The 21,385-nt window shown below is 40.8% G+C and overlaps 2 protein-coding genes across 2 annotated transcripts; one reads left to right on the forward strand and one right to left on the reverse strand.

The window, feature by feature from the left end:
• Positions 1-639: 639 nt before the first annotated feature.
• nudt19 (nudix (nucleoside diphosphate linked moiety X)-type motif 19) lies at positions 640-4,096 on the reverse strand. Its single transcript, XM_008288892.1, has 3 exons — positions 3,235-4,096; positions 1,553-1,760; positions 640-1,428 (listed from the first exon to the last, which is right to left on the reverse strand). Exons 1-3 carry the CDS (start codon positions 4,015-4,017, stop codon positions 1,220-1,222), a joined length of 1,200 nt encoding a protein of 399 aa, XP_008287114.1. The 5' UTR covers positions 4,018-4,096; the 3' UTR covers positions 640-1,219.
• Positions 4,097-8,152: 4,056 nt separating this feature from the next.
• Positions 8,153-19,624, forward strand: slc7a9 (solute carrier family 7 member 9). The gene is made up of 12 exons (XM_008288893.1): positions 8,153-8,263; positions 9,683-9,830; positions 12,259-12,501; positions 12,899-13,024; positions 13,153-13,252; positions 15,691-15,735; positions 16,121-16,244; positions 16,510-16,613; positions 17,329-17,425; positions 17,554-17,703; positions 19,239-19,413; positions 19,563-19,624. The coding sequence occupies exons 1-12, from the start codon at positions 8,153-8,155 to the stop codon at positions 19,622-19,624; spliced, it is 1,485 nt and encodes a 494-aa protein (XP_008287115.1).
• Positions 19,625-21,385: the final 1,761 nt, after the last annotated feature.

Consider the following 21,385-nt stretch of genomic DNA (forward strand, 5'->3'; position numbering starts at 1 on the left):
TCACAAAGCATCACACGGTGTAGCACAAATCACCTAACAGCAGGTCGAGACAGCATCACTGAAAAGTTCAAATTAATAATGAATAAATTGATCTGTTTAATAATGAACTAATTTAGAAATGGCAGACAGGGGGGTACAACCCATTTGACAGAGATTATGTCTTATGAGTCATTAATTTGCCATGAAGGACGCTGCAGTGAGCAGGGAAGACACCCAAAGGAGAAAAGGTGGAAGCCCTGCAGAGCCTCCACCACTGACATATGCATTCCTATGGAGAGGGATCACCATAACACCAGCCCGGTACGCAGTCATGCTTCAGTCGACATTACGTTCCTGCTGACTCAACCACGTCTAAAGGCCAGTTTGAAAGATTTATGTTATTTTTCGGCTTCAAAAATAAATGAAGCGAGTCCTCACAGTGTGACAATGTAAACAGCTTCATGTCCCCACAACACCAGTAATTCCAGCAGACGCTCACACGTCACCTATTAGCTGCAGGTGTTGTCTCTAAATCCCTTTGGTATATTTGGTAAGCAGCCTGTTTCTGTGGTTACAAGCTAAAAAAAAAAAAAGTGGTTATATAATGATTTTATTTGCAGTGTGGCGCATTTTTAGATGAACTCACTCCAGGAGGCTTCCTTGCAAAGAACAAAAAAATATTTTGAATTTATTTTCAAGTCACATTTTATTACACAGGGGGGATGAGGGGTGTGGTTTGAAATTTTAGACAAGAGATTTGACACATTAGACAATAACAAAAAAAGTCACATCTGACTGATATACAGTATTTCTAAACAAACTATTCCTATATTTTGAATCGGCACCATTAACCAAACAAAACCCAGCAGCTTAAACTACTTTTGATCGAACCGCTTTAGAGTCTCTTAAAGTGACGTCAGCTTTTGTGTACCACATATGGAAATGAATATCTGTGTGCCTATCAGTACCTAAGAACCTAAAAGTCCAGGGTAGAATAAGGCCATCAGTGGTCACTTCAGATTTGTCAATTGTATGTTTGTTATATAAAGAACAAGCGAGACAGATCAGGGGCGTTTTCCCAAAAGAGCAGATCAAACGAAAAACAATCCGACGCAGTCGAAAATTAAATAAAACTGGTAAACAATAAAGATATTAGAATAAAGATCTATTTATTCATGATTTCTTTTCCCCATATATTATATTTCTATATGTACTGGAATAGGAAGAGTTTTAAAGCAGGTCAAAGCTGACTTTTTGAGTCATGTGTCAAGGCAACAGGGAGCAGGTGGTTGTGCTTGGGCAGGATGGTGATCTGTATAGTTGTAGTGTACGGGTCGGACATCACCATGCGGTGCAGTGCAGAATCCTCCTGAGGATCCTGCGGTTGAGAGTTAGCGCTCTGATCAACCTCAGGCTTTTCTGAAGTGTCCGATGGGTAAAGTTTGTCACCTGAAATGAGTAGAGAGCCCCAGAGAGCCAGAAAAAAAAAAAAAAACAGCATCAATGAGACATCAACGTGGCATACATCATAGTCGACTTGGACATTAGATGAGATACATTTGACAATCAGCACCTGGCAGCAGTGACATCGAGTGTTCATCCGTAACGACGATGACAGGTAGAAACTGTTCGCAGCCCTCCGTGGCGCGCTGGCGGGCGAAGCCGTGGAGGTCATTCAGCAAAGGGAAGCGGCACATGCGACTGAGTTCGTAGAACTGCGGAGGCGGGATCCACAACTCCCGCGCCTGGAAGCTCTGCAGAATCTCTGAAGGTGTGGACCACTGAAACACACAGTGAGGCAGTGTTTAATGCCCCCCTCTGTAATGGTTTACCTTGTTAGTATGTCCATAGGGAGCTGTTTTATGTCCTGAAATTAGCAGTCAATGCCACAGCTGAGCATTTCCACCTTGAAGATGCAGTGTAACGATGACAGCCTCGAAAAGATGGATTCAGAGAACCACGGTTTCACACACAACAAACCAAAAGAACAAATCCTGTCAACTTGCTACGTGGGGCTTTCTGTATCAGCACTCTTTCTCCCAATAAAAACATGTTCCTGTTCCAACACGTACAGCTGAATTACTCCAATATTACAACTCACCATTGAGTAGCGTAGAGTAGTTTTACAGTGTTTGGGCAGGTGAGCAGGTGTGCTGGAGCTGCAGTGAGTAGGGAGGGGTGGGTGGAGAGAGAAAGAGGAGCGTAGAGCCATTTAAAGGCATGAAGAAATTACGTTCTTGAAAAATATTTTAAAAAATCTAAATATGTGACTAATACAATCAGATGAGTTTTCAGGGGTTTGATTAACGACCCAAGAACAGAAAAGACACCAATTTCTTAAATAGTCTACTTTCCTGATTTTTTTCCCCCCCAGCAGCAAGAAAACCACATTTGAATTGATAATTTGATATTGTTTGATAGCTACAGTCATCCTCAACTTTATTCGTACTCTCTCATTAACACACAAAAAAAATAACACAAGCAAACAAGCATGATGGGGCCCGTAAACTAATAATCTGTTAAACAACCCTTTGAGCCAATCACTGCCATCAAGTGTTTTCTGTAACTCTCAATCAGACTCCTGCACCTGTTGACAGGTATTTTGTCCCACTGCTCACTGCTTTGTCTGGGACAATTTTGTTTTTTCAAATTATTCTTTTCAACCACAATTCAAAAGCAATGCCGTATTTCACTAAATTATAATTTAACAAATTTTTATTTATTATTACTTTTTTCAGTTTCTACTTATTTGAGTGACTATTGTGAATTTTGCCTTTTCTTTAATGGAAGCATATGAACACATTTGAGGAGAATTATTGGCGATCTATTCAAGCTGAGTTGGGAACACTGTCTGTAGTTGTGCTCTCAAAGTTAGAAAATCTTTTTTCCAAGTTGCTTACTGTTCGAAATGGGACAGTTTTCATTCAAACTGCATGCTAAGCCTTTTTGTGAACTACTATCCACCAGCATTGACAATAACACGACATTTATCTGTCGTCTAATGCTACCATAAAACATAAACAAGGGGATCAGCATGTTTAGGGAGCAGACCATTCAATTAGGATCTGTGATAAATGCAGCATTGGGCCTTTTGCATGGACTCATTTGACTCAATTTACTTAACCACTGTCTGTGCTTTTAAAATGTTGCGTAAAGAACCATGTTTTTGAGTTCCCTTGACTAGAAAACTGCATTATTTTTTTGGTTGAGGTGCTAGCATGTGTAAATGCTCTGTAACGACTTGATGTTGGTTACCTGAAAGCGCACGATTTCGTTTTCGTCTTGAAGTGTGTGCGGGACGTCCTGCAAGCAGCATATGAAGAAAGCTGTGTCAAACCTCTTGGTGCCATATCTTCCTATGGGGGTCAGCCAGTTGCTCCACTCGTGCAGAGCCCAGATGTTGGGCAGCACCTCCAGCTCCCTGCACATCCTGATGAAGTTGGAGGGGTTCTGGTTCACCAGAGCCCTCCATTTACTGAGCTCACCGCCGTCCAGCTCGTTTACTGCGTGCTGTCGAGCGGCACAAACGTCCTCTGAGCTTTTTAACATACTTTTCGCCTCCGTTTTTGACACGGCCAGCAGCACGCCGCATTCCTCAAACGTTTCCCTCAAGGCGCAGATCCGGATGGCGACCTCTCCGGGGATGGGAGAGCCGAGCTTCCGCCGGTCCGTGGCGAAGATCGGCGGTCTGGTCTCCACCGGCTGCTTGACGCTTCTCAAACCAAAACTGGGGAACTGACTGAAAGATTTGAAAATGTCCAGCCAATCACTCGAAAAGTCCGAGGAGTCCAGCAACCCGCCAGGAAAAACGTAAGCGTTGGGCATGAAACCGCTCTTGCCGCTTCTTTTCAGTAGCAACACGTCGTAGTCGTAGCGGGACTTGTGCGGCAGCTGTGACCGACCATGGCTGCTGCCCGGCAGGGAAACTGCGGAAGCTGCCAGCGGTGTCCTTGACGATAAAGTGTCCGGGCCGAGCCGGTGTCCTGCGGCTAAAATGAGAGTGGCCGCTTCTTTCCAGTGCTTCAGAGCCGTGTTCATGCTGAAACTAACGCAGTGTTTCTTGGTTTTCACAGAATGTCTCTGAAAGTTTGGACCCCGGTCACTCACTCACTCTGGCCGCCATGTTTGTTTTGGCGGAAGTGACGTGTTCAATAGGCGGAGACACACACAGGAGCTGCTTCCGCCACCTGCAGGCTGGAAGACCTGTTTCCCACCGACCCAACACAGACTGAGGTGTGTCCTGAAGACTAAATCCTCTAAATTCGTTTGTGTTCTTTATTGTGTAGTTATTCATTGACTTGCGTTTTTCTTTAATTTTTAAACACTTATTATCTAGTCCTGATAGTGTTTTGCACAACAGCTTAGATCAATCAGAAGGTTCCAACAACTCATAAAGTAGGCTTTTTAATTTTTTTTTTTCCCCTTTTCTGCTACAACATTAAAACCACTGACAGGTGAAGTCTATGACATAAATCATCTTGTTAAATCCAATATTTTATTGGAAAACCCTTTGGTCATTCATTTTGTGGTTACTTTCACCTGTACAGGCCATTTATGGCGGTCTGAACCATTGGGCGTGTTCTGACTGAAACAACCACTCATGTAGAACCTCTTTCAAGATTGAATTTGAAAGAAAAAAAACAAAAAGAGAAAAAAATGTATCTACTCCAAGGTAGGTGTCTCTATGTGGCCCTGAAAACTTGTCATGCAGAGCTCAATGCTGACGGCCTAAACTCAGAGAGCACCATTTTTCTACCTTCTCAGCGTCCCCTCTAACATCACCATCAGCAATGTAAAATTCACCATATAGGTGAACATCCATCCATCCATTATCTATGCACTGCTTAATCTTAGGGTCGTGGGTCAGGGTGAAGGCAGTGGACAACCTGGAAAGGTCGCCACTCTACCGCAAACATACAGACAAACAAACACACCCACATTCTAACCTACGGACAATTTAAATCACTAATTAACCTCAGCATGTTTTTGGACTGTGGGGGGGAAGCCGGAGTACTTGGTGAGAACCCACACTGCACAGGGAGAACATGCAGACCCCAGGGATTCTACTAGTTGTGAGGCAATAGTGCTAACCCAATAGGTTAACATAACACACCCAAAATTTCCTACATACTTATAAAACTGAAATTGCGTCCAGTATACACTATTTGCTGATATTTTGATGCACTGTAGTTAATGTTGTGGTTGCAGCTGTTGGATCATACAGCACAATGGAAACTGATTAAGGGGCCATTCCTGTTAACATTCACGCCACCTTGTGCCTGCCCTGAGTTCCTGCTATGGAAAGCTGCCTTTTGGTGCAGGCCGAGCGTACCCGGCCGTGGCACTCCTCTGTTGGGTTAAGGTCTTTGATTTACCAAGACTGCATGTATACAAGGAGTGTACGTTATCTTTTCAGCAAAATAAAGCATGAAACTCTAATATGTGGTAATTATATATCTTGCAAAATTCAACACGATGTCCACTGAGTCATTTGAGTTTAGTCATATTGTGCAGTACAACCGCTCCAAACACTTTTCAGCATTTGAACTCTTAATGTTTGTGCTTTCTAGTAATTCAGCATTATGTAAGTAAATGACTGTTACTATGGTGTTCACAGCTCCAGCTGTCTGCAAATCTGTTCAACTGAAAGGTCACATAAATAAATAAACACAATGAATCTTGCTTTTTCAAAAAATGATTCCGCCTTCCCTTTTTTTGTTGCAGAATATTTTCTTGCACTGGCTTTCCAAGACCGCGTTTTGTTGCTGTTAATGCACCCAGTCTGGTCTAAGCCCCACTGAACATGTCTGAGAACTTGGTCATAAGTCCTTATTCTCAGGGTTACTGAGTTCATATGTCAATGTGTTCTTGTGTTTGCAGATTATAACTGCGTCTGCGACAACAGTTCAAATTCTCCTACAAGCTTTATAAAAAACAAAACAAAACATTGCTTTTGTATTTCAGCAAGTGCTTCGGGAACCGCAGCCACGAAGGGAGGTAAGAAATCAATAGTTGTTTTTTTTTTGCATGTCCTGTCTGAATTATTGTTGAAGATGCCACCTTTGAGACATAACTGTTAGAATGAACAACCACAGTCACTTCTTGGATGTTTATTTACCCTGCTACATTTTGTACATGCATGAAAATAACTCACTTTAAAACCGGCTCAATGAAGTAAGTCTTAGCTTTGATTTTGAAGAAATTCAGCTGGAGACGAAGCATGCCGTGGACACACATCGCAGTTTGAGCTCAAAAACTACAGACATTCATTCACAAATGCACATAGACACACACTTTGCGAATGTCTTCACTCTTTCAAAGAAATTCCTCTCATATTTAGCTTTACTGTCTAATTTCAAAGGCTGTAACAAGTCTGCAACTTAAGCTGGAGCTTAGACATGTGCAGGCGAACGGAAGCCTGGCTCAACGAGGCAGAGGCTCGACTTTTGATGCTGAAGTATTTAATGAGATCTGTCAATACAATAGAGAATAGGTCTGCTCAGAAACGAAGGGTAACATGACAGGGTAATTGCAAGTTCCCTGACAGGCAGAGACTTCTGACGACAAGAGGAAAAGAGGGGGTTAGAGCAGAAAGGGAATGTTACTCACAAACACACACACACAAGCACACAACTGCAGGGGTGTCGTATATCCTTATCAAAGAGGCATTGTCGAGGAAGTCAGGCTTGGTAAGCTCACAGAGGAGGAGGTGTTTTTGAGATTTCTGTGTTAAAAAAAATGTATCAGATCATCCTTTGTAGCTTCCTTGTGGGACTCCTGGAAGGCTATCTGAGCAACAAATGAAGTGAACTGTCTCAAAAGAGCTAATAATACAACAAATGCATGTTTATCACACGTTTTTCTTGCTGTTATAATGCCATAGTCTCAATTACTGTTGCCTCATATAGTTAGACAATCTATATTCATTATTTTTGCTGAAATGGTATGAAAATAAACAAACAAAAAAAAAGAATAAAAGCCCACAACAGTCGTAATTTTTTTTTTTTTACTCCTTTTCCTGGACACTTCCATTCTGAACTCTGACCGATGGATTTTATGAACTCAGAACTTTGCCACGCTCTCTACTTTCTTGCCTTAACCCATCCCCCTTTTCTTTCAAGATGCCCAATCGGATTTGGGAACCTCCCACCAGCAGAGAGGGCTCAGTCTCAGGGACCGAAAAGGTTTTTATTTGCATAAGACATTCCTGCTCTCCCTCCCTTAACCTGGCGTAGCATCATTTGTGGTGTTCACGGAACTGCTCCTGGGTTTGCAAAACTTTCAAGTTTCATGGAGCGTCATTGAGGTGGTTTTATTCCAAGCAATATGTAAGTGAAACATTTTGTTGAATTGTTCTTTTTTAAAAAAAGTATGTATCAGACAGCATGTCAGTGAACTCACTGTCATATATTCATCCATTCAACATGTTCTGTGTTTTCACGGTTTTAAGTTAACAAGCAAGAATGTTATCATGTTTGTCAAAGATTAACACTACAATGCAATGTTAAACATTGTAGTGGAGAGTGTGGTTAAAATGACTCTTTTTCCTCCTCTCTTTTTTAATGTTTGTTTCACCTTCAACCTGTTTTACCCATAAAAAAAAGTTTTACAACACGAAGGCTTGTCCCAGAACAAGAACAGGTATGTAAAGGTTAATGCATGTGTGCACGTCTGGGGTTGTATAGAAGTCGAGTAGATAAAATGACTGCAGGCTAAAATAATAAAACGCAGGATTAGCTTTTGAGGTGATCATTGCTGAAAACTAATCTGCTCGTCTGTCGCAGTTAATGCACCAGTGGTCCAGGAACCTTTCAGCGCTAAAATACTACACTAGCAAACTATAAAAATCAATTGGAACATGTGCTGAAATTTGGTGCCAAACTGTGCAATTTACAGTGAAAAAAAAATCTGTTCGGTCACAGGATTAACATTGTAAATAAACTTGTTTTGGGGTGGATTTTGATTGAGTTTTTTTTTCTTTGTGTGTGTTTTATTATATAGCTATATGAAGGAAAGCATTTACTGCTGGTTTCCTGTAAACCTTATCTTGTCATGTGTATAATGTTGATAATCATCGATGGGGCAGCAAAGATGAACTTCTTGTAAAAGTTAAACATAACTGATGTAAAATCTATGCACGCCCTGGCGTTTTCTAATGCACCAGCAGATTAAAATGGACAAAGACAGCGTCAGGAGGAGGAAGGAGTCACAGAATGGCTCCACTGCCCACAAGGAACACACCAATCACAAGGAGACTGTGAAGGCCACCGTGCTTCATAAAGATGTGAGTGTTTCCACTGCCCTTCATGTGTGTCTGGGTCCCTGAGAACGAGCCTCACTAGATGTTCACACTGTAGAATCCGGTCATCTGTACCTTTTTGCAGTAATGGGGGCTGGAACTTAGTACCAGGCAGTACCACAACAAGCGTCTCTACATATTAAATCCACAATCATCTACTCTGCGCTGCTGTCCAGGCCCCCTAAGCTCTCTAAGCTCCAAGGTAAATTTAGGGGGAGTGAAGAGGTTTCACTGGATAAAACAGGATTATTCTGATAATTTTTCTAAACTACTGGCACTACTTACTTTTCGCCTAATAATTAATTATTTGTTTGGTTATTTGAAAAAATAGAGTTCAGAGTCCATTATTCGTGCGGGATGAATTTGGGTTCCTCCAAAGCATCCATCCTAGTTAAATGGGTGAATAAGCAAGAATCCCATGACAAAGCATCTAGAGCCATGCTAGCAACTACGTACGCAATTCTGATTCCAGCACAATTGGGTTTTTAACTAAATGCTATTTTTATTTTGCTGACATGCACACACTGTCAATGCTGAAATGCAAAATGTAAACTATTGCTGGAGTTAGACTGATGGCAATGTTGTCAGTTTTGTGAGTATTTGTCCTTCAATCAAAACGTCGGATAAAATAAATGACCATGAATGTCAGTGTGTAATTTTGTGCCAAGTTCATGATGTACGTTTGTATAATTAACTGGATAAGTGACAACTATGACCAGCTGGTTGTGCCGTGTGAAATTTCACTGAAATCCATCCATCCATCCACCGGCGACCTTCTTGCTGTGAGGCGACGGTGCTAACCACTGAGCCACCTTGCAGCCCTCACTGAAATCCATAAAGTAGTTTTTAAAACTTGTTATTCAAAAACAACCTGTCAACTTCAGTGTGGCTCTAGAGAAAATGGCTTCATCTTCTGGGAACCATGAAAAAATCATGGAAATTAGTTTATTCATACCTCAGTCTGGACCAAAGATGTGAACCATTCAACTTATTGATACAGCCAAACCTGAAACAAGTCCACCAGCATGAAAAAGAAGAGTACATTTAATGTCCATAATTGCATAATGGAATAGAAAGCAGTATAACGAAATTCCAAAAATATAAAATTATGTAAATTACCTTCTAATAAAAAAAAAAAGAAACAGACCTTGGACGTTATGTATCTATTTATGTAAAGCTGTAGTAACTGATTAAACATACTAATGAGCTCTTACTGCTGTTTCGTTTGCTACAGCTTTAAACCTCCAGTTGGCAAGTCATGATGAGAATCTTGCCCTGATTGTTGCACCATTTCTCTATCCTAATCTAATCTTTATCAGATCTGGTGAGATTGAGATCTGGCACTGAATATCATGTCTACGTGTTCACTCAGGTGTGTTTTTTTTTGTCTACGTGCTCGCTCAGGTTGGTCTGCTGAGTGGGATTTCTCTGATTGTGGGCACAATGATTGGTTCGGGCATCTTCATTTCTCCAAAGTCTGTCCTGCTGTACTCTGGAGCCGTGGGACCCTGCCTCTTAATCTGGGCCGCCTGTGGCGTGTTAGCCACCATGGGTGAGATCGCCATTCAAACCGATGCATAACTTTTTACAGGGGTGTGGTTGTATTGACAATATTCTTTCCCCTTCATATGCATGTGTAAATAATGGTGGACAAAAATAGTTATAAAGCAGCTGATGTTACTCAGCAAGTAAACCTCATAAGCTGGGCTTTGTGGCAGCTCTACTGTGGTAGTCGCAGTAGGATTGGATCTTCTTTGCTAATAAGGATGCTGAGATTGGTTCAGTGATGCGCGCACACTACAGGACACAACAGGTTGATAAAATAAAACACATCTATTATAAATTAATGCAAATCCAAGAGACTCCAGCTGCCTCAGAGGTGAAAGAATTAGAAAATTTAAAAAATGCACTTCAAAAAGTAAAAACATCTCGTCAGAATCACAAAAATGTGCAAACCTCAGAGACGACCTATAGCACTTCCTGTTAAAGTCTCACGCTGTGCTGCTACGCACTAATTAGTGGTGAATGAGGTCACAAGTAAGCCTCTGCCCTTGGAGGAGCCAATAAAATGCAATAACTTAATTGCCTCTTTTCTGCCCTTATCTTAGGAAGAATCATGTCTGAGTCACCGTGGTGTAAAAATACTATCCACGTAACACTTCATTTTATCAGCATTAACAGTAATGAAACATTTTGGAGCTCTCCTTCAGCAGTTTTATTTTTTACATTTTTGGACAAGCAACCCTTTGATCATCTTCAAAAGGGTGCAAACTACCAATAGAGCTGACATTCTTCAGTGGCTCCGAAATGTATTGGCTCCTTAAGCAAACATAAATTCTTACAGGCTTTTTGTATAATTGTCCACCAGTCTATAAGATTTTTGATCACTTCCATCCCTCAATAGCAAGATGCCTAAAGATTTTCTTGCATGTACTGGCCATTTCAAATCCTCCCGCAACATTTCAATGGGCTCCAAATCTGGGCTTTGACTCTACAGTTCCATCGACCTCCATATCTTCCCTTTGAGCGTTCTCCTTGGCGGTTCTGCTGATGTGCTTGGGATCTGTTGAAAGACCCACTTCCAGTTCCAACTTTCAGACAGATGGCCTCACATTACCCTCAAACACTTCTTGTTACGATGCAGAATTCATAAGATATCTGGCCCTCCTGTAGATGTTCAACGGCAATGACAATGACAATAAAGACTTTTCCTGGCATGCTTGCATGCAGGTCAGATGTGTGCAGGTCTCTGTAGAGGCACGAACTTTGATACCAACAGTTGCACAAGTTAACTGCAGATCTTGTGATGAATTCTCGGAGACTGTGATTGATCTGTGTGCGTGTTTTTTAAAAATGAATTAACTTTACCAAAATTGTATCAAAAAAAGTGTATCACCTTTTTAACAGAGATTTGTCAAGGAGGAGCAAATATTTCCTTTTAAAAATATGTTTAAAAAGCCATTAGTTTGTATAGAATAAACTTTTTTTTTTTTTTTTTTTACATGCCTACATAAACCTTCAGGACGAGCTAAAGAGAAAATGAGGTGACAAACTGAATCTGGAATCTTATAAATGAGAAGAAAATGCATTCATTTACAGTATATTGTTTGTAAAGTCAAAAGAAGGATCCAAATGCAGACACAAAAGGCAGGCAAGCAGGTAAAACAAACCAAAGCGACATTAATAAAATGCACTGAACTGTGTAATGATGAAGAAAGCCATTTTCTTTTATTTTGATGGTCACAGACCCCTGAATTCATTTCCTGTTGCCATGTTTTTTCCCACCTCCTGTCACAGGCACCCAATTCCACCCCCTGTGGTTCATTGCCCCCCCTTACCTCCGGTCATTTGATTAGCAACTATATGTTAATTTACCTCTATTCACCTCTGTATTTACATACAGGCCCCCCCCTACCCTCTGACTTACCCTATAAATGTGTGACTCTGCAGATGTTCAGGGTCGGTCCACCTTCACAGACTCATGCTCTGTGTTGGTGAGCCCACCGTATACTGGAATACTAACAAACACCCACTACAGCAAACTTCACATGAGGACTATGAGTCAACAGTAACAAAAGAACATCTGTAAATCTTGGAATTACCTCAGGCGAAGACCTCAACTAAAGAATACTAATTCAAGGGAACAGAATCTGAAAAAAACACAAAGACACAGGGAGCTGGACAAACAGGTAGCAAACAGACAGGTAAACAGGAAGTAAGCAGGTGGAACTGACAGCAGAAAGAGGAAAAGACAAGACGACACATAGACAGGGGCTGAGTGTGGAGTCCTATAGTCTGCTTCATTGGGGTTGAATTGTTATGCTTTGGGATAATGTTATTAACATGGATTCATATTGAAAAGAAATGTTTGGCTTCGACTTTTTGGCATGAGAGCTTTTTCAACCTAAAATGTTGAGAACGCTTCCTTGTATTTGTTTTACAGCCGTCTTCTTCTTCTCTCTGTGCTTGTGGTCACACAGGAGCATTGTGCTATGCTGAACTCGGCACCATGATCACTAAATCAGGGGCAGAGTATTCCTACCTAATGGAGGCCTTTGGCCCCCTTGTAGCCTACCTCTACTCCTGGACCACTGTCATGGTGCTGAAGCCCTCCTCATTCGCCATCATCACACTGAGCTTTGCAGAATATGCCTCCGCTTCTTTCTACCCCGGCTGCACTCCTCCTCCTCTTGTTGTCAAGTGTCTTGCGGCAGCAGCGATATGTAAGTTCAGGTTAAATAAGTAAACTACACAGACATAAGTGTGCTGTAAGTGAATGTATTCTACATTAAAACTGCATACAACGTCATTGCTGTGTTGCATCTAGTTAGCCATTTAAAGATAGTATAATGAATAATTTTACAGTAACAAATTACTTGCTGCTAGCTGCAGAAAAACACAAAACAGCTAACCCGGTTGAAGATGCAGAGTTTATAATTGACTTGTGTGACGACTCTGAAGGTCAGAGGAGGAAAAAAAAATGTTTACTGTTATGTTATATTGTATGTCAAAGGTTAAAACTAATAAAACTGTTATGAGTAGTAAAACTTCTTTGATAGACGTTTAACTTCAAATGCTCATGTGAGAATGTATATAACTACATTTCTTGTTTTTTCTCAGTGGTAATCACCACCATCAACTGTTTGAGTGTCAAACTTGCGAGCTACGTGCAGAATTTCTTCACTGGAGCCAAACTCCTAATCATTGTCGTCATAGTGGGAGCTGGCATCGTTCTGCTGGCACAAGGTGGGCCCTCTTGTACTTAAACCTTTGATTCACAGCCTTCTAAATGTATGCCCATAAATATAACATTGTCTGATATGTAATGATAACAAATGGTATTTACTTGTGCATTATTGTGTTTTTGTGTCCAGGAAACACTGAGACTTTGTCAAATTCCTTTGATGGTGCGTCGCCGTCATTCGGAGCGATTGGACTTGCGTTTTATAACGGGCTCTGGGCCTATGACGGATGGTAACCAGGATATTCTTAGCCTTGTTGCAGCCACACTTCTCTTTAAAGCAATACACTGCACATATACTCTCTCTGCTGATTTAATGAGTCCTTTATTGCTATATTGGTTTGTGACAAAGGGCTCTGTGACCTGCTCAGCATCCAGGATAGAAAAAAAAAAAAAAAACACTTATCTTGATGGGACACCTTTTGTTTTTTTGTACTTTCCAGTAAGTATCCAACAAACAACCACCCAGCCTTTCAGATAGCTACTCTCTAACCTCCTTCACTTTCTCAAGTCAACCCTGAGACAATGTTATTGTTAACCAGGGAAGTTAAAATGTCTCCGAGCAGATACTGTTCCCTTGGAGTCCAGATATCTGACACTGCAGTGGGGCCCGTAATGGTAACAACCTCTCAGGTCTTTCCTGCCGGTCATGTGCAGTATTATGTGATCAGGATGCATGCAGGGATGGTTTATGTACCTGGATTGAAGGTTTTCCATCATCTACCTTCAAAAAGCCAAAAGCAGTCCAGGTTCCTTCTACCTGAGAACTTCAGATCACATGTAGTGTCGTACCACCTCTCTGCTTGTATAACCATGGTCCAGTGCCCCACATTTGCCTGTGGAATTTTAATTTGTTTTATTGTCTTTTCTTAGTCTATCTCTATCAGGAAAATGTATCTGTAGTGGTTTACAGAGCTCTGGATGGTGAAGTCTGCCAACGCCCTGTGTGGCATTTAACAACCATTCTCATTGGCCATAGGTCACGTTCTTTTCTGATGTCTGTCTACACTGAAACACTTGGATTTGCACAACATTGCCTGGGTGTCTTATACTGTGACCATCTTTGAGCTCTTAGCTGGTCTCCCTCCATCTCCACCTTCTGGTGCAGGAGTGTGTGGCAGAGCATTGTTGCCAGGCCAAGGTTCTTGACTTTGGGAGAGGCCCTAATCTGTCAGAGGACCTTGAAAACTAACCATATGGGAGCAACTTGTTGTTGTTTGAAACGCTGTAGCTGGTGCAAGTGTCAGAATGTAACCATCTATTATCCATGACCGCCTTTGTCCTGCAGAGGGTTGAGGGTTCAGAGCATGGACCGGTCATCAGACTAACAGACAACTGTACATGCTCACATTGACACTTCTGGTTAATTTTAAATCACCAGTTGCCTTTTTCATACATGTTTTGAACAGCAGCAGGAAGCTGGAGCACCTGGAAAAAATTCATGCAGGCACAGAGAGCTGTGAAGTTCACAGCCGAACAGCTGTTTGGAACCTAGAAGCTTGTTGCTGGGAGGCGACGGTACCAACCTGCACCACTGTGCCACCGCAGGCTGTAACACTTTCTATCAACAGGGCTGATTAGAAGGGAAAGCATCTGTGAAATACAATATATATTACTATGTCAATGACACTGAGGATGCTGAGGAGGTCAACAGAGATCCCTTAAAGAGAGTCAGTACACATGCATGTATGTAGGAAATAAAATGAAATGAAACTTTACATGTACTTAACTCAGGTTACACTGTTTGAATGAAGAGGAAAAAGAGGAAAAAATGATTATTGCGGTTAAGCAAATCTAGCAAAGCTGTTTTTTTTCTCAAATGTTGTCAAATGCTTGCTCAAAGGTAGTCAATGGGTTTACCTCTATACTACTGTAGGGTTGGCCTCAATATTTGAATTAGTCAGATAATATTTTAAATAAATTAGTCAGATAAATAAGCACAGTTAAATTTACTTAACCCTCTTAAGTTAAATTCACATGTCATGAGGAGTTTACTTAATTTCCAACTTGCTTTATCATAAGTCGTACCTAAGTGGTGGTATTTCGTACTTAATATAATGGCTTCTTACAAGCTCTGTCACTGTGAATGAGTCAGATAAATACAACTCAAGTCATTCCACTGCACCACACTTGAATAACTAACACTTTCCAGAAAATGTGAGAAGTGTGGCAATCAAACAACCAAGTTGTCAAGTGACATTTTTGCTTAAAAGCCCATCAAAGTATGAAGAAGTACAGTCAGTAAAAGACTTACAATAGAAAAGAAGGAAGGCAGGCAAACAATGTATTACGTAAAAAAGACGAAATGTAACAAGGACATACTCTCTATTGCTTAAATTTTAAAAAAGGTAATGTTTTAGGTTTCATGGGGAAAAAACTCAAGTTGAGCGACTTGTAAAACTCCTTTCAGTAAGCGTGAGACTCTTTCAAACACAGTATACTACGTCTGGGTTATTCAGAGTTTGATTGCCAAAATGTTGAACAGTTTTACCATAAAAACAATTATGTAATGTAATTTCTTAGAGAGCAGCGTCCACAAAACAAAGCTTTTCTAGCTCTCTGATCAGAGTACATTCAAATGTTAGTGTATTGCTCTGCAGAGGAGAATGAGCTAGCACTTAAAGCACATACTTTAATCACTCCTTGTTTTTCTCTTTCAATGTTTTTCCAGGAATCAACTGAACTTTATCACAGAGGAGCTAAAAAATCCATTCAGGTAAGAAACTTGAGGTTTAGTTTACATTTAACTATTGAAAGTAACACAGTCACAAATGTGGGATTTTAAAAAAAGAAAACTAAATGATAATAAGTAATAGTTGTTATGCAAAGTCAAAGTATCAAATCTGACACGACTGTACACGCTTCATATGACAACAGGGAGTGCTTGTCAACACTGTGAACAAATTGTGTTACTTGCAGTGTACGTCCTGTGAAAATGTGTCCAATGCACAGAACAAAGTGTTCCTCTGTTAATTATCCATCCATTATCTATACACCGCTTAATCCTCACTAGGGTCATGGGGCCCCGGAACCCAACCCAAGTGAATCCGGAAAAGGCCCCCCCGGTAAATAAAATTTTTTTTTTTTACATTTACTCTAAGGAATTTGCCACTGGCCATCATCATTGGGATCCCCTTGGTTTCTCTGTGCTATGTGTTGGTCAACGTTTCTTACTTCACCGTCATGACCACCACTGAGCTGCTGCAGTCTCAAGCTGTTGCTGTGGTAAGCAGAACAAAAAGTTCTCATGGAGGAGCTGAGTGCCATCGAGTTTTAAAAGTAGCCTCTAATATGTTATCAGTGTGGCGTTAAATTAGATAATAATAGACAATAATGAAAACTCTCCTAAAGGACACAGTCATTGTTTCACATTTAAATACTATATGCAAACTTTTTGGTTTATTTCCAAGAACTTTAGCATAAAACTCAGTAACAGCCCGTTCATTCCAGCCCCTTGTTTTTTCTGAAGGATTTGTTTGTGCCTCCTTAGACTTTTGGAGACAGAGTCCTTTACCCTGTGTCTTGGATTATTCCGCTCTTTGTTGTCTTCTCAACATTTGGTGCTGCCAATGGAAGCTGCTTCACTGCCGGCAGGTAAAAGAGACAGCTGTCAAATTACACATGAAATGCAGGACTTCTCTGCCTGTCAAACTGAACGAGGTGTGTCAGAAAAGTTCCAGGACTGCTGTCACAAAAGATATGTTTCAAACACAAACTACAAACTACCAGTTTCATACGATCAACCAGCACATCTACAAAGACATCCTGCAGCGTTTGCTTCATTCAGTGCGCGAGAAGAGGCCAGAGTAGCAGGACAAGTCGTGGCTGCTTCACCATGACAACACACCTGCTCACAATGCCCTGAACATCCCACAGTTCCTGGCTGAGAAGAACATCACCATGCTGGCGCAACATCCCTACTCACCCCACCTGGCTCCATGGGATGTTTTCCTCTTCCCCAAGCTCAAGGGGGTCATCAAGGGGGAAGACATGGACGACATCAAGATGGCTGTGATGATGGAGGATCCCGGAAGAATCCTTCCAGGAGTGCATGGCGGCGTGGCAGAGAAGGCTGGAAAGTGTGTTAGACTCCAGGGGGATTACTTGGAAGGAGAAAACTTGTAGTTTGTAGTCTGGATTTGAAATATATCTTTTGTGACACCAGTCCTGAAACTTTTCTGACACACCTCGTATGTATTTGCAGGTTTGTATGCACAAGAAAAAAGAGTTTGAAAGTGAAGGTGAGAATTTGAAGAAGAAGAAGAAGAAGGATATGAAACTGTGATCAACATGTTTTCTCTTTCTGTAGACTGGCCTATGTGGCTGCCAGAGAAGGTCATATGGTGAAAATCATTTCCTACATCAGTATGAAGCGCTACACTCCTGCCCCTGCTCTCATATTCAATGTGAGTCTTACATATTTACCTGTTAAACGTTATCTTACATGGTCATCTGACGTATTACAGATAAACTCTCGTCTTTTCTGTCAAGTAAACATGACAATTCATTGTTTGTTTTTTTTTCTCTGTTTTAGGGTATTATGGGTATTTTCTACATTATTCCAGCAGACATCAACACCCTCATTAACTACTTCAGCTTTGCTCAGTGGGCGTTCTATGGTCTGGCCGCGCTGTCTCTCATAGTCATGCGTTTCACCAGGAAGGACCTCCACAGACCAGTAAAGGTGACGCTTGCTGATAGAGGTTGTCATCTTAGAGGGAAATCCTTTAGTGTTTCGAGTCAACGGTTTTATGATTTGTCATGAACTCACTCAGATCAGAACAGGCAGACACAAACGCTCGACTCAGACAGGGTTCAGGCAGAAAAGCAGGTTTATTACTGGTCAGGGTTCGGTACGCAGGAGGTCAGTCAGAACAGGCAGAGGTATCCAAAAAGTTAGAGGCGAAAGGCAAGGTCAAAAACAGAAGCGAGGTCGTAACAAAACAGAGTATGATTATGGCTTGAAGAACGCTGGTAGGAAGACTATGAGAGTGCAACGAACTGGCGATGAGACAGTGAGACACACAAGGTAATATACACGCGGTAATGAGGGGAGATGGGAAACAGGTGAGGGAAAGCCATCAGGGAGCAGGTGTGACGAGACAGATGTGGGAAGTGAATCTAGAACAGAGACGACCGGTTTTGTGATTTCAAAATAAAACAGGAAAGACAAGACATAAAATATGCACACATGAACAGGAACTTGACAGACATGACGTGATTCTTAATGAACTGGCTGACTTATAAAACAGTAATGTATCTTTCAAACCACACGTTCAATCTACAGCAAAAGTTGTACAATGTTGTGCATCAGGGATTGCTTCAAGTCAGACGTCATTTGAGTTACAGTGAAGGTGTGATTAATTTATTAGGTAGCAAAACATTGTCGACTGTGAAGTTCTGAACTGTTCGATAACAGAAATGGGTCATTCCTTAAAAAATTAATCAGCGCCTCACACCTGACTGCCTCTAGATCAGCTGATTCTAAGTTATAGCAACACACACACACACCTATACACACACACACACACACACACCTACACACACACACACACACACACACACACAAAGGCACTAGTTATGTAACACATACAGGCACCAAGAGTCACAACAACTGCATCTTTTTTTTTTTTTTTAATTTAAAATTGTGGGTTCTTGTATTTATACTTGATATGTATTATGGGGTTAAGGCTCACTTGCTGAAATTTATGTTATCTCACAAATGACAGCTAAACTCTCTATACAAGATCTTTTACTGAGTGTGTGAACCACTCGTCAGTGTCGGGAATGGGTTGAAATGTAGTGCTTTTTAAATTTGCATTATTTTTTCCCAGCATTTTTGAGCTCTTTAAGTACATGAGGTAACCACATTAAATGTTCAGGGATGAGGAATAGATGTGATTTATTTTGTTTTTTGATTTTTGATTTTACACAGAATGACACAAACCTTCTAAACTTACATATACAGACTCATGACTGGACTGATGGCTTCAAAATCAGTAATCTGACTCTATCAGTGCAATACTGCATTTCTAGATGTATTTTTAATGTTTCTATCTATCTATCTATCTATCTATCTATCTATCTATCTATCTATCTATCTATCTATCTATCTGATAGTTGTCATGAGGATAGTTCTTTATTTGTTGTGCCAGGAGTCTAACACAGTCTATCAACAGGAAATGTAAACACTAAAACACTTTGTGTGATCGCTTGAAGGTGCCAATTGTCATCCCAATCTTAATGGTCCTGATCTCCGTCTATCTCGTCATGGCCCCCATCATCGATAAGCCCGAGCTGGAGTACCTCTACTGTACTATCTTCATCTTCGGTGGACTCCTCCTTTACTACCCTTTTGTCTACCTGAAAGTCAAGTGGGCACGCAAACTCATGAGTAAGTTTACTTTTCGGCTGAGTTTCTCTCAAATTCCGAAATGTTGTGTAATGAAAGGTAAACATTTAAATTACTAAAATGCGTCGTGCCGTGATGGCCAAGGAGAACAGATAAATAGTGGTGTTGATGCTTATCTGCCTGACCTGCAGGGCCCATCACGATATATCTCCAGCTGCTAATGGAAGCAGTTCCGCCTGAGAAGATTGAATGAGAAGGGACAACGAGGTCGGCTTCTACTGGTGCGCTCAGTCGTGACAGATGTCCTGCATGGTTCTGGAAAGAGTGAGATAGCAATACTACCACTTCTAAAGATAACAACAACAGTTGTCTTTTTACAAAGCATTTATCAAAACAAAGAGTACCTCGGAAAAAAAACCAATTAAAGACCACGCAAAGCAAATAAAAAGGTGATGCTCATTGAAAAATTAGATATTCCTGCCGGTTAATATGTCCTGCTGTAATTATACACAAGGTTTAATTTATATAAGTTCATTTTATTTTGAAAAGCCACCATGTTTCATAAACCCTGATCAGTACCTTTAAACATCTTTGAGCTTTTACTTTGAAAATGTATTCCAGTGTCAATGAGCCAATCAGGTGTGAGTCACTGGAGTGAGAAGAGCAGACAGACAGACTAAAGACTAGCTTCTGGGACTAACGCCCACAGCCCAAAAACTTTAGTCGTATGTCTGGTTTTGAACAAGCTGATGTGTTCTCATGTATGTACTGTTTATTATATAGATTTAACTGCAGGTTAGAGAGACTCACTGTTTCAGATTTTCACCCAACATAATGTGAGTCAATGAGATTGTTGGTCAGCGCACTCTGTGCTCTGAGGTGATTTATGAAAAAATCATAACTTCTACAGCAATGAGACTCACACTGGGTGAAAGAGGACAAAATGCCTTAATTATTATATATAAATTGTTCATGTGGAAGAGAAACGGTGATAAGGAAACAAAATTAGTTGGACTTTTTTCAAAAAATTAAAAGTATGCCAGGGTTCCAAAGATGGCTGGATTTTGGCCGACATCCCATTCATTTCAATGGGGATTTGTAACACAGTTTTTTACTATGAATTTTATGAAAACCACGCAACAAATAGCTGCCAAAAGTCATAACACACCATTCCTCATAGAGCAGACGTTCTGATATATAATCTATATGGGGTTTCTTAAAGCTGCGGGACAAGCTAGATGCCGAAAATTCTTAATCTATAAGAATAAGCCCAAAAAACAACAATAAGTCTGCTTCAATGCTTATGCATGTAAACACACTTAATTAGAGCTCACTGCTGTTGAAAAGCTGCATGACAAAAGTAAAAGTGCATGCACTTTGCTCATGAGCCTGTGTGCCAGGGTAGGGTGAAATCATTCAAAAATTTATATTCTAGAGCATCTCCCACATAAACACCTCAGTGGGATAACGTCAAGAAATTATAACACATGAAAGACCAGAGGCAAGAGTTTACTCGTAGACATCACCAGCACTCGTCTTAAGCAATCACTTTAAACATGTCTGCATGCTGTAAAGATTGCCTAAGATCACTTGATGTAGAGCTGCTATTAGAGTTAGATATGCATGAATCTGCACTTGAGCAAAGGGAAATGGTGAAATGTATAAATGTATAAAGAACAGAAACACATGAAGGAGAGGCAGATCCTGTAATGTGGGAACTAGTGATGGGAAGTTCAGCTCTTTTCAAAGAGCCGGCTCTTTTGGCACGGCTCCCGAAGAAGAGCCGGCTCTTTTGGCTCCCAAACGGCTCTTAATTTATTATCATCTGTGGCCTCATATTTTAGCCTAACTTGGCAGATATGAATGCTCTGTGTGTTGATAAACCCTTTTGAATGTAGTGTTTTAATGAGAAGCCTTGTAATGGCCTAATTTTGTGTATTTTTATGTTACAAAAGCAGACATTCTTACTTTTGTTTATTACTTTAATCAAACTTTTAATCTTAATTAAACATGA

This window comes from Stegastes partitus, unplaced genomic scaffold (genome assembly GCF_000690725.1).
Source record: "Stegastes partitus isolate 25-593 unplaced genomic scaffold, Stegastes_partitus-1.0.2 Scaffold579, whole genome shotgun sequence".
Classification (NCBI taxonomy): Eukaryota; Metazoa; Chordata; class Actinopteri; family Pomacentridae; genus Stegastes; species Stegastes partitus.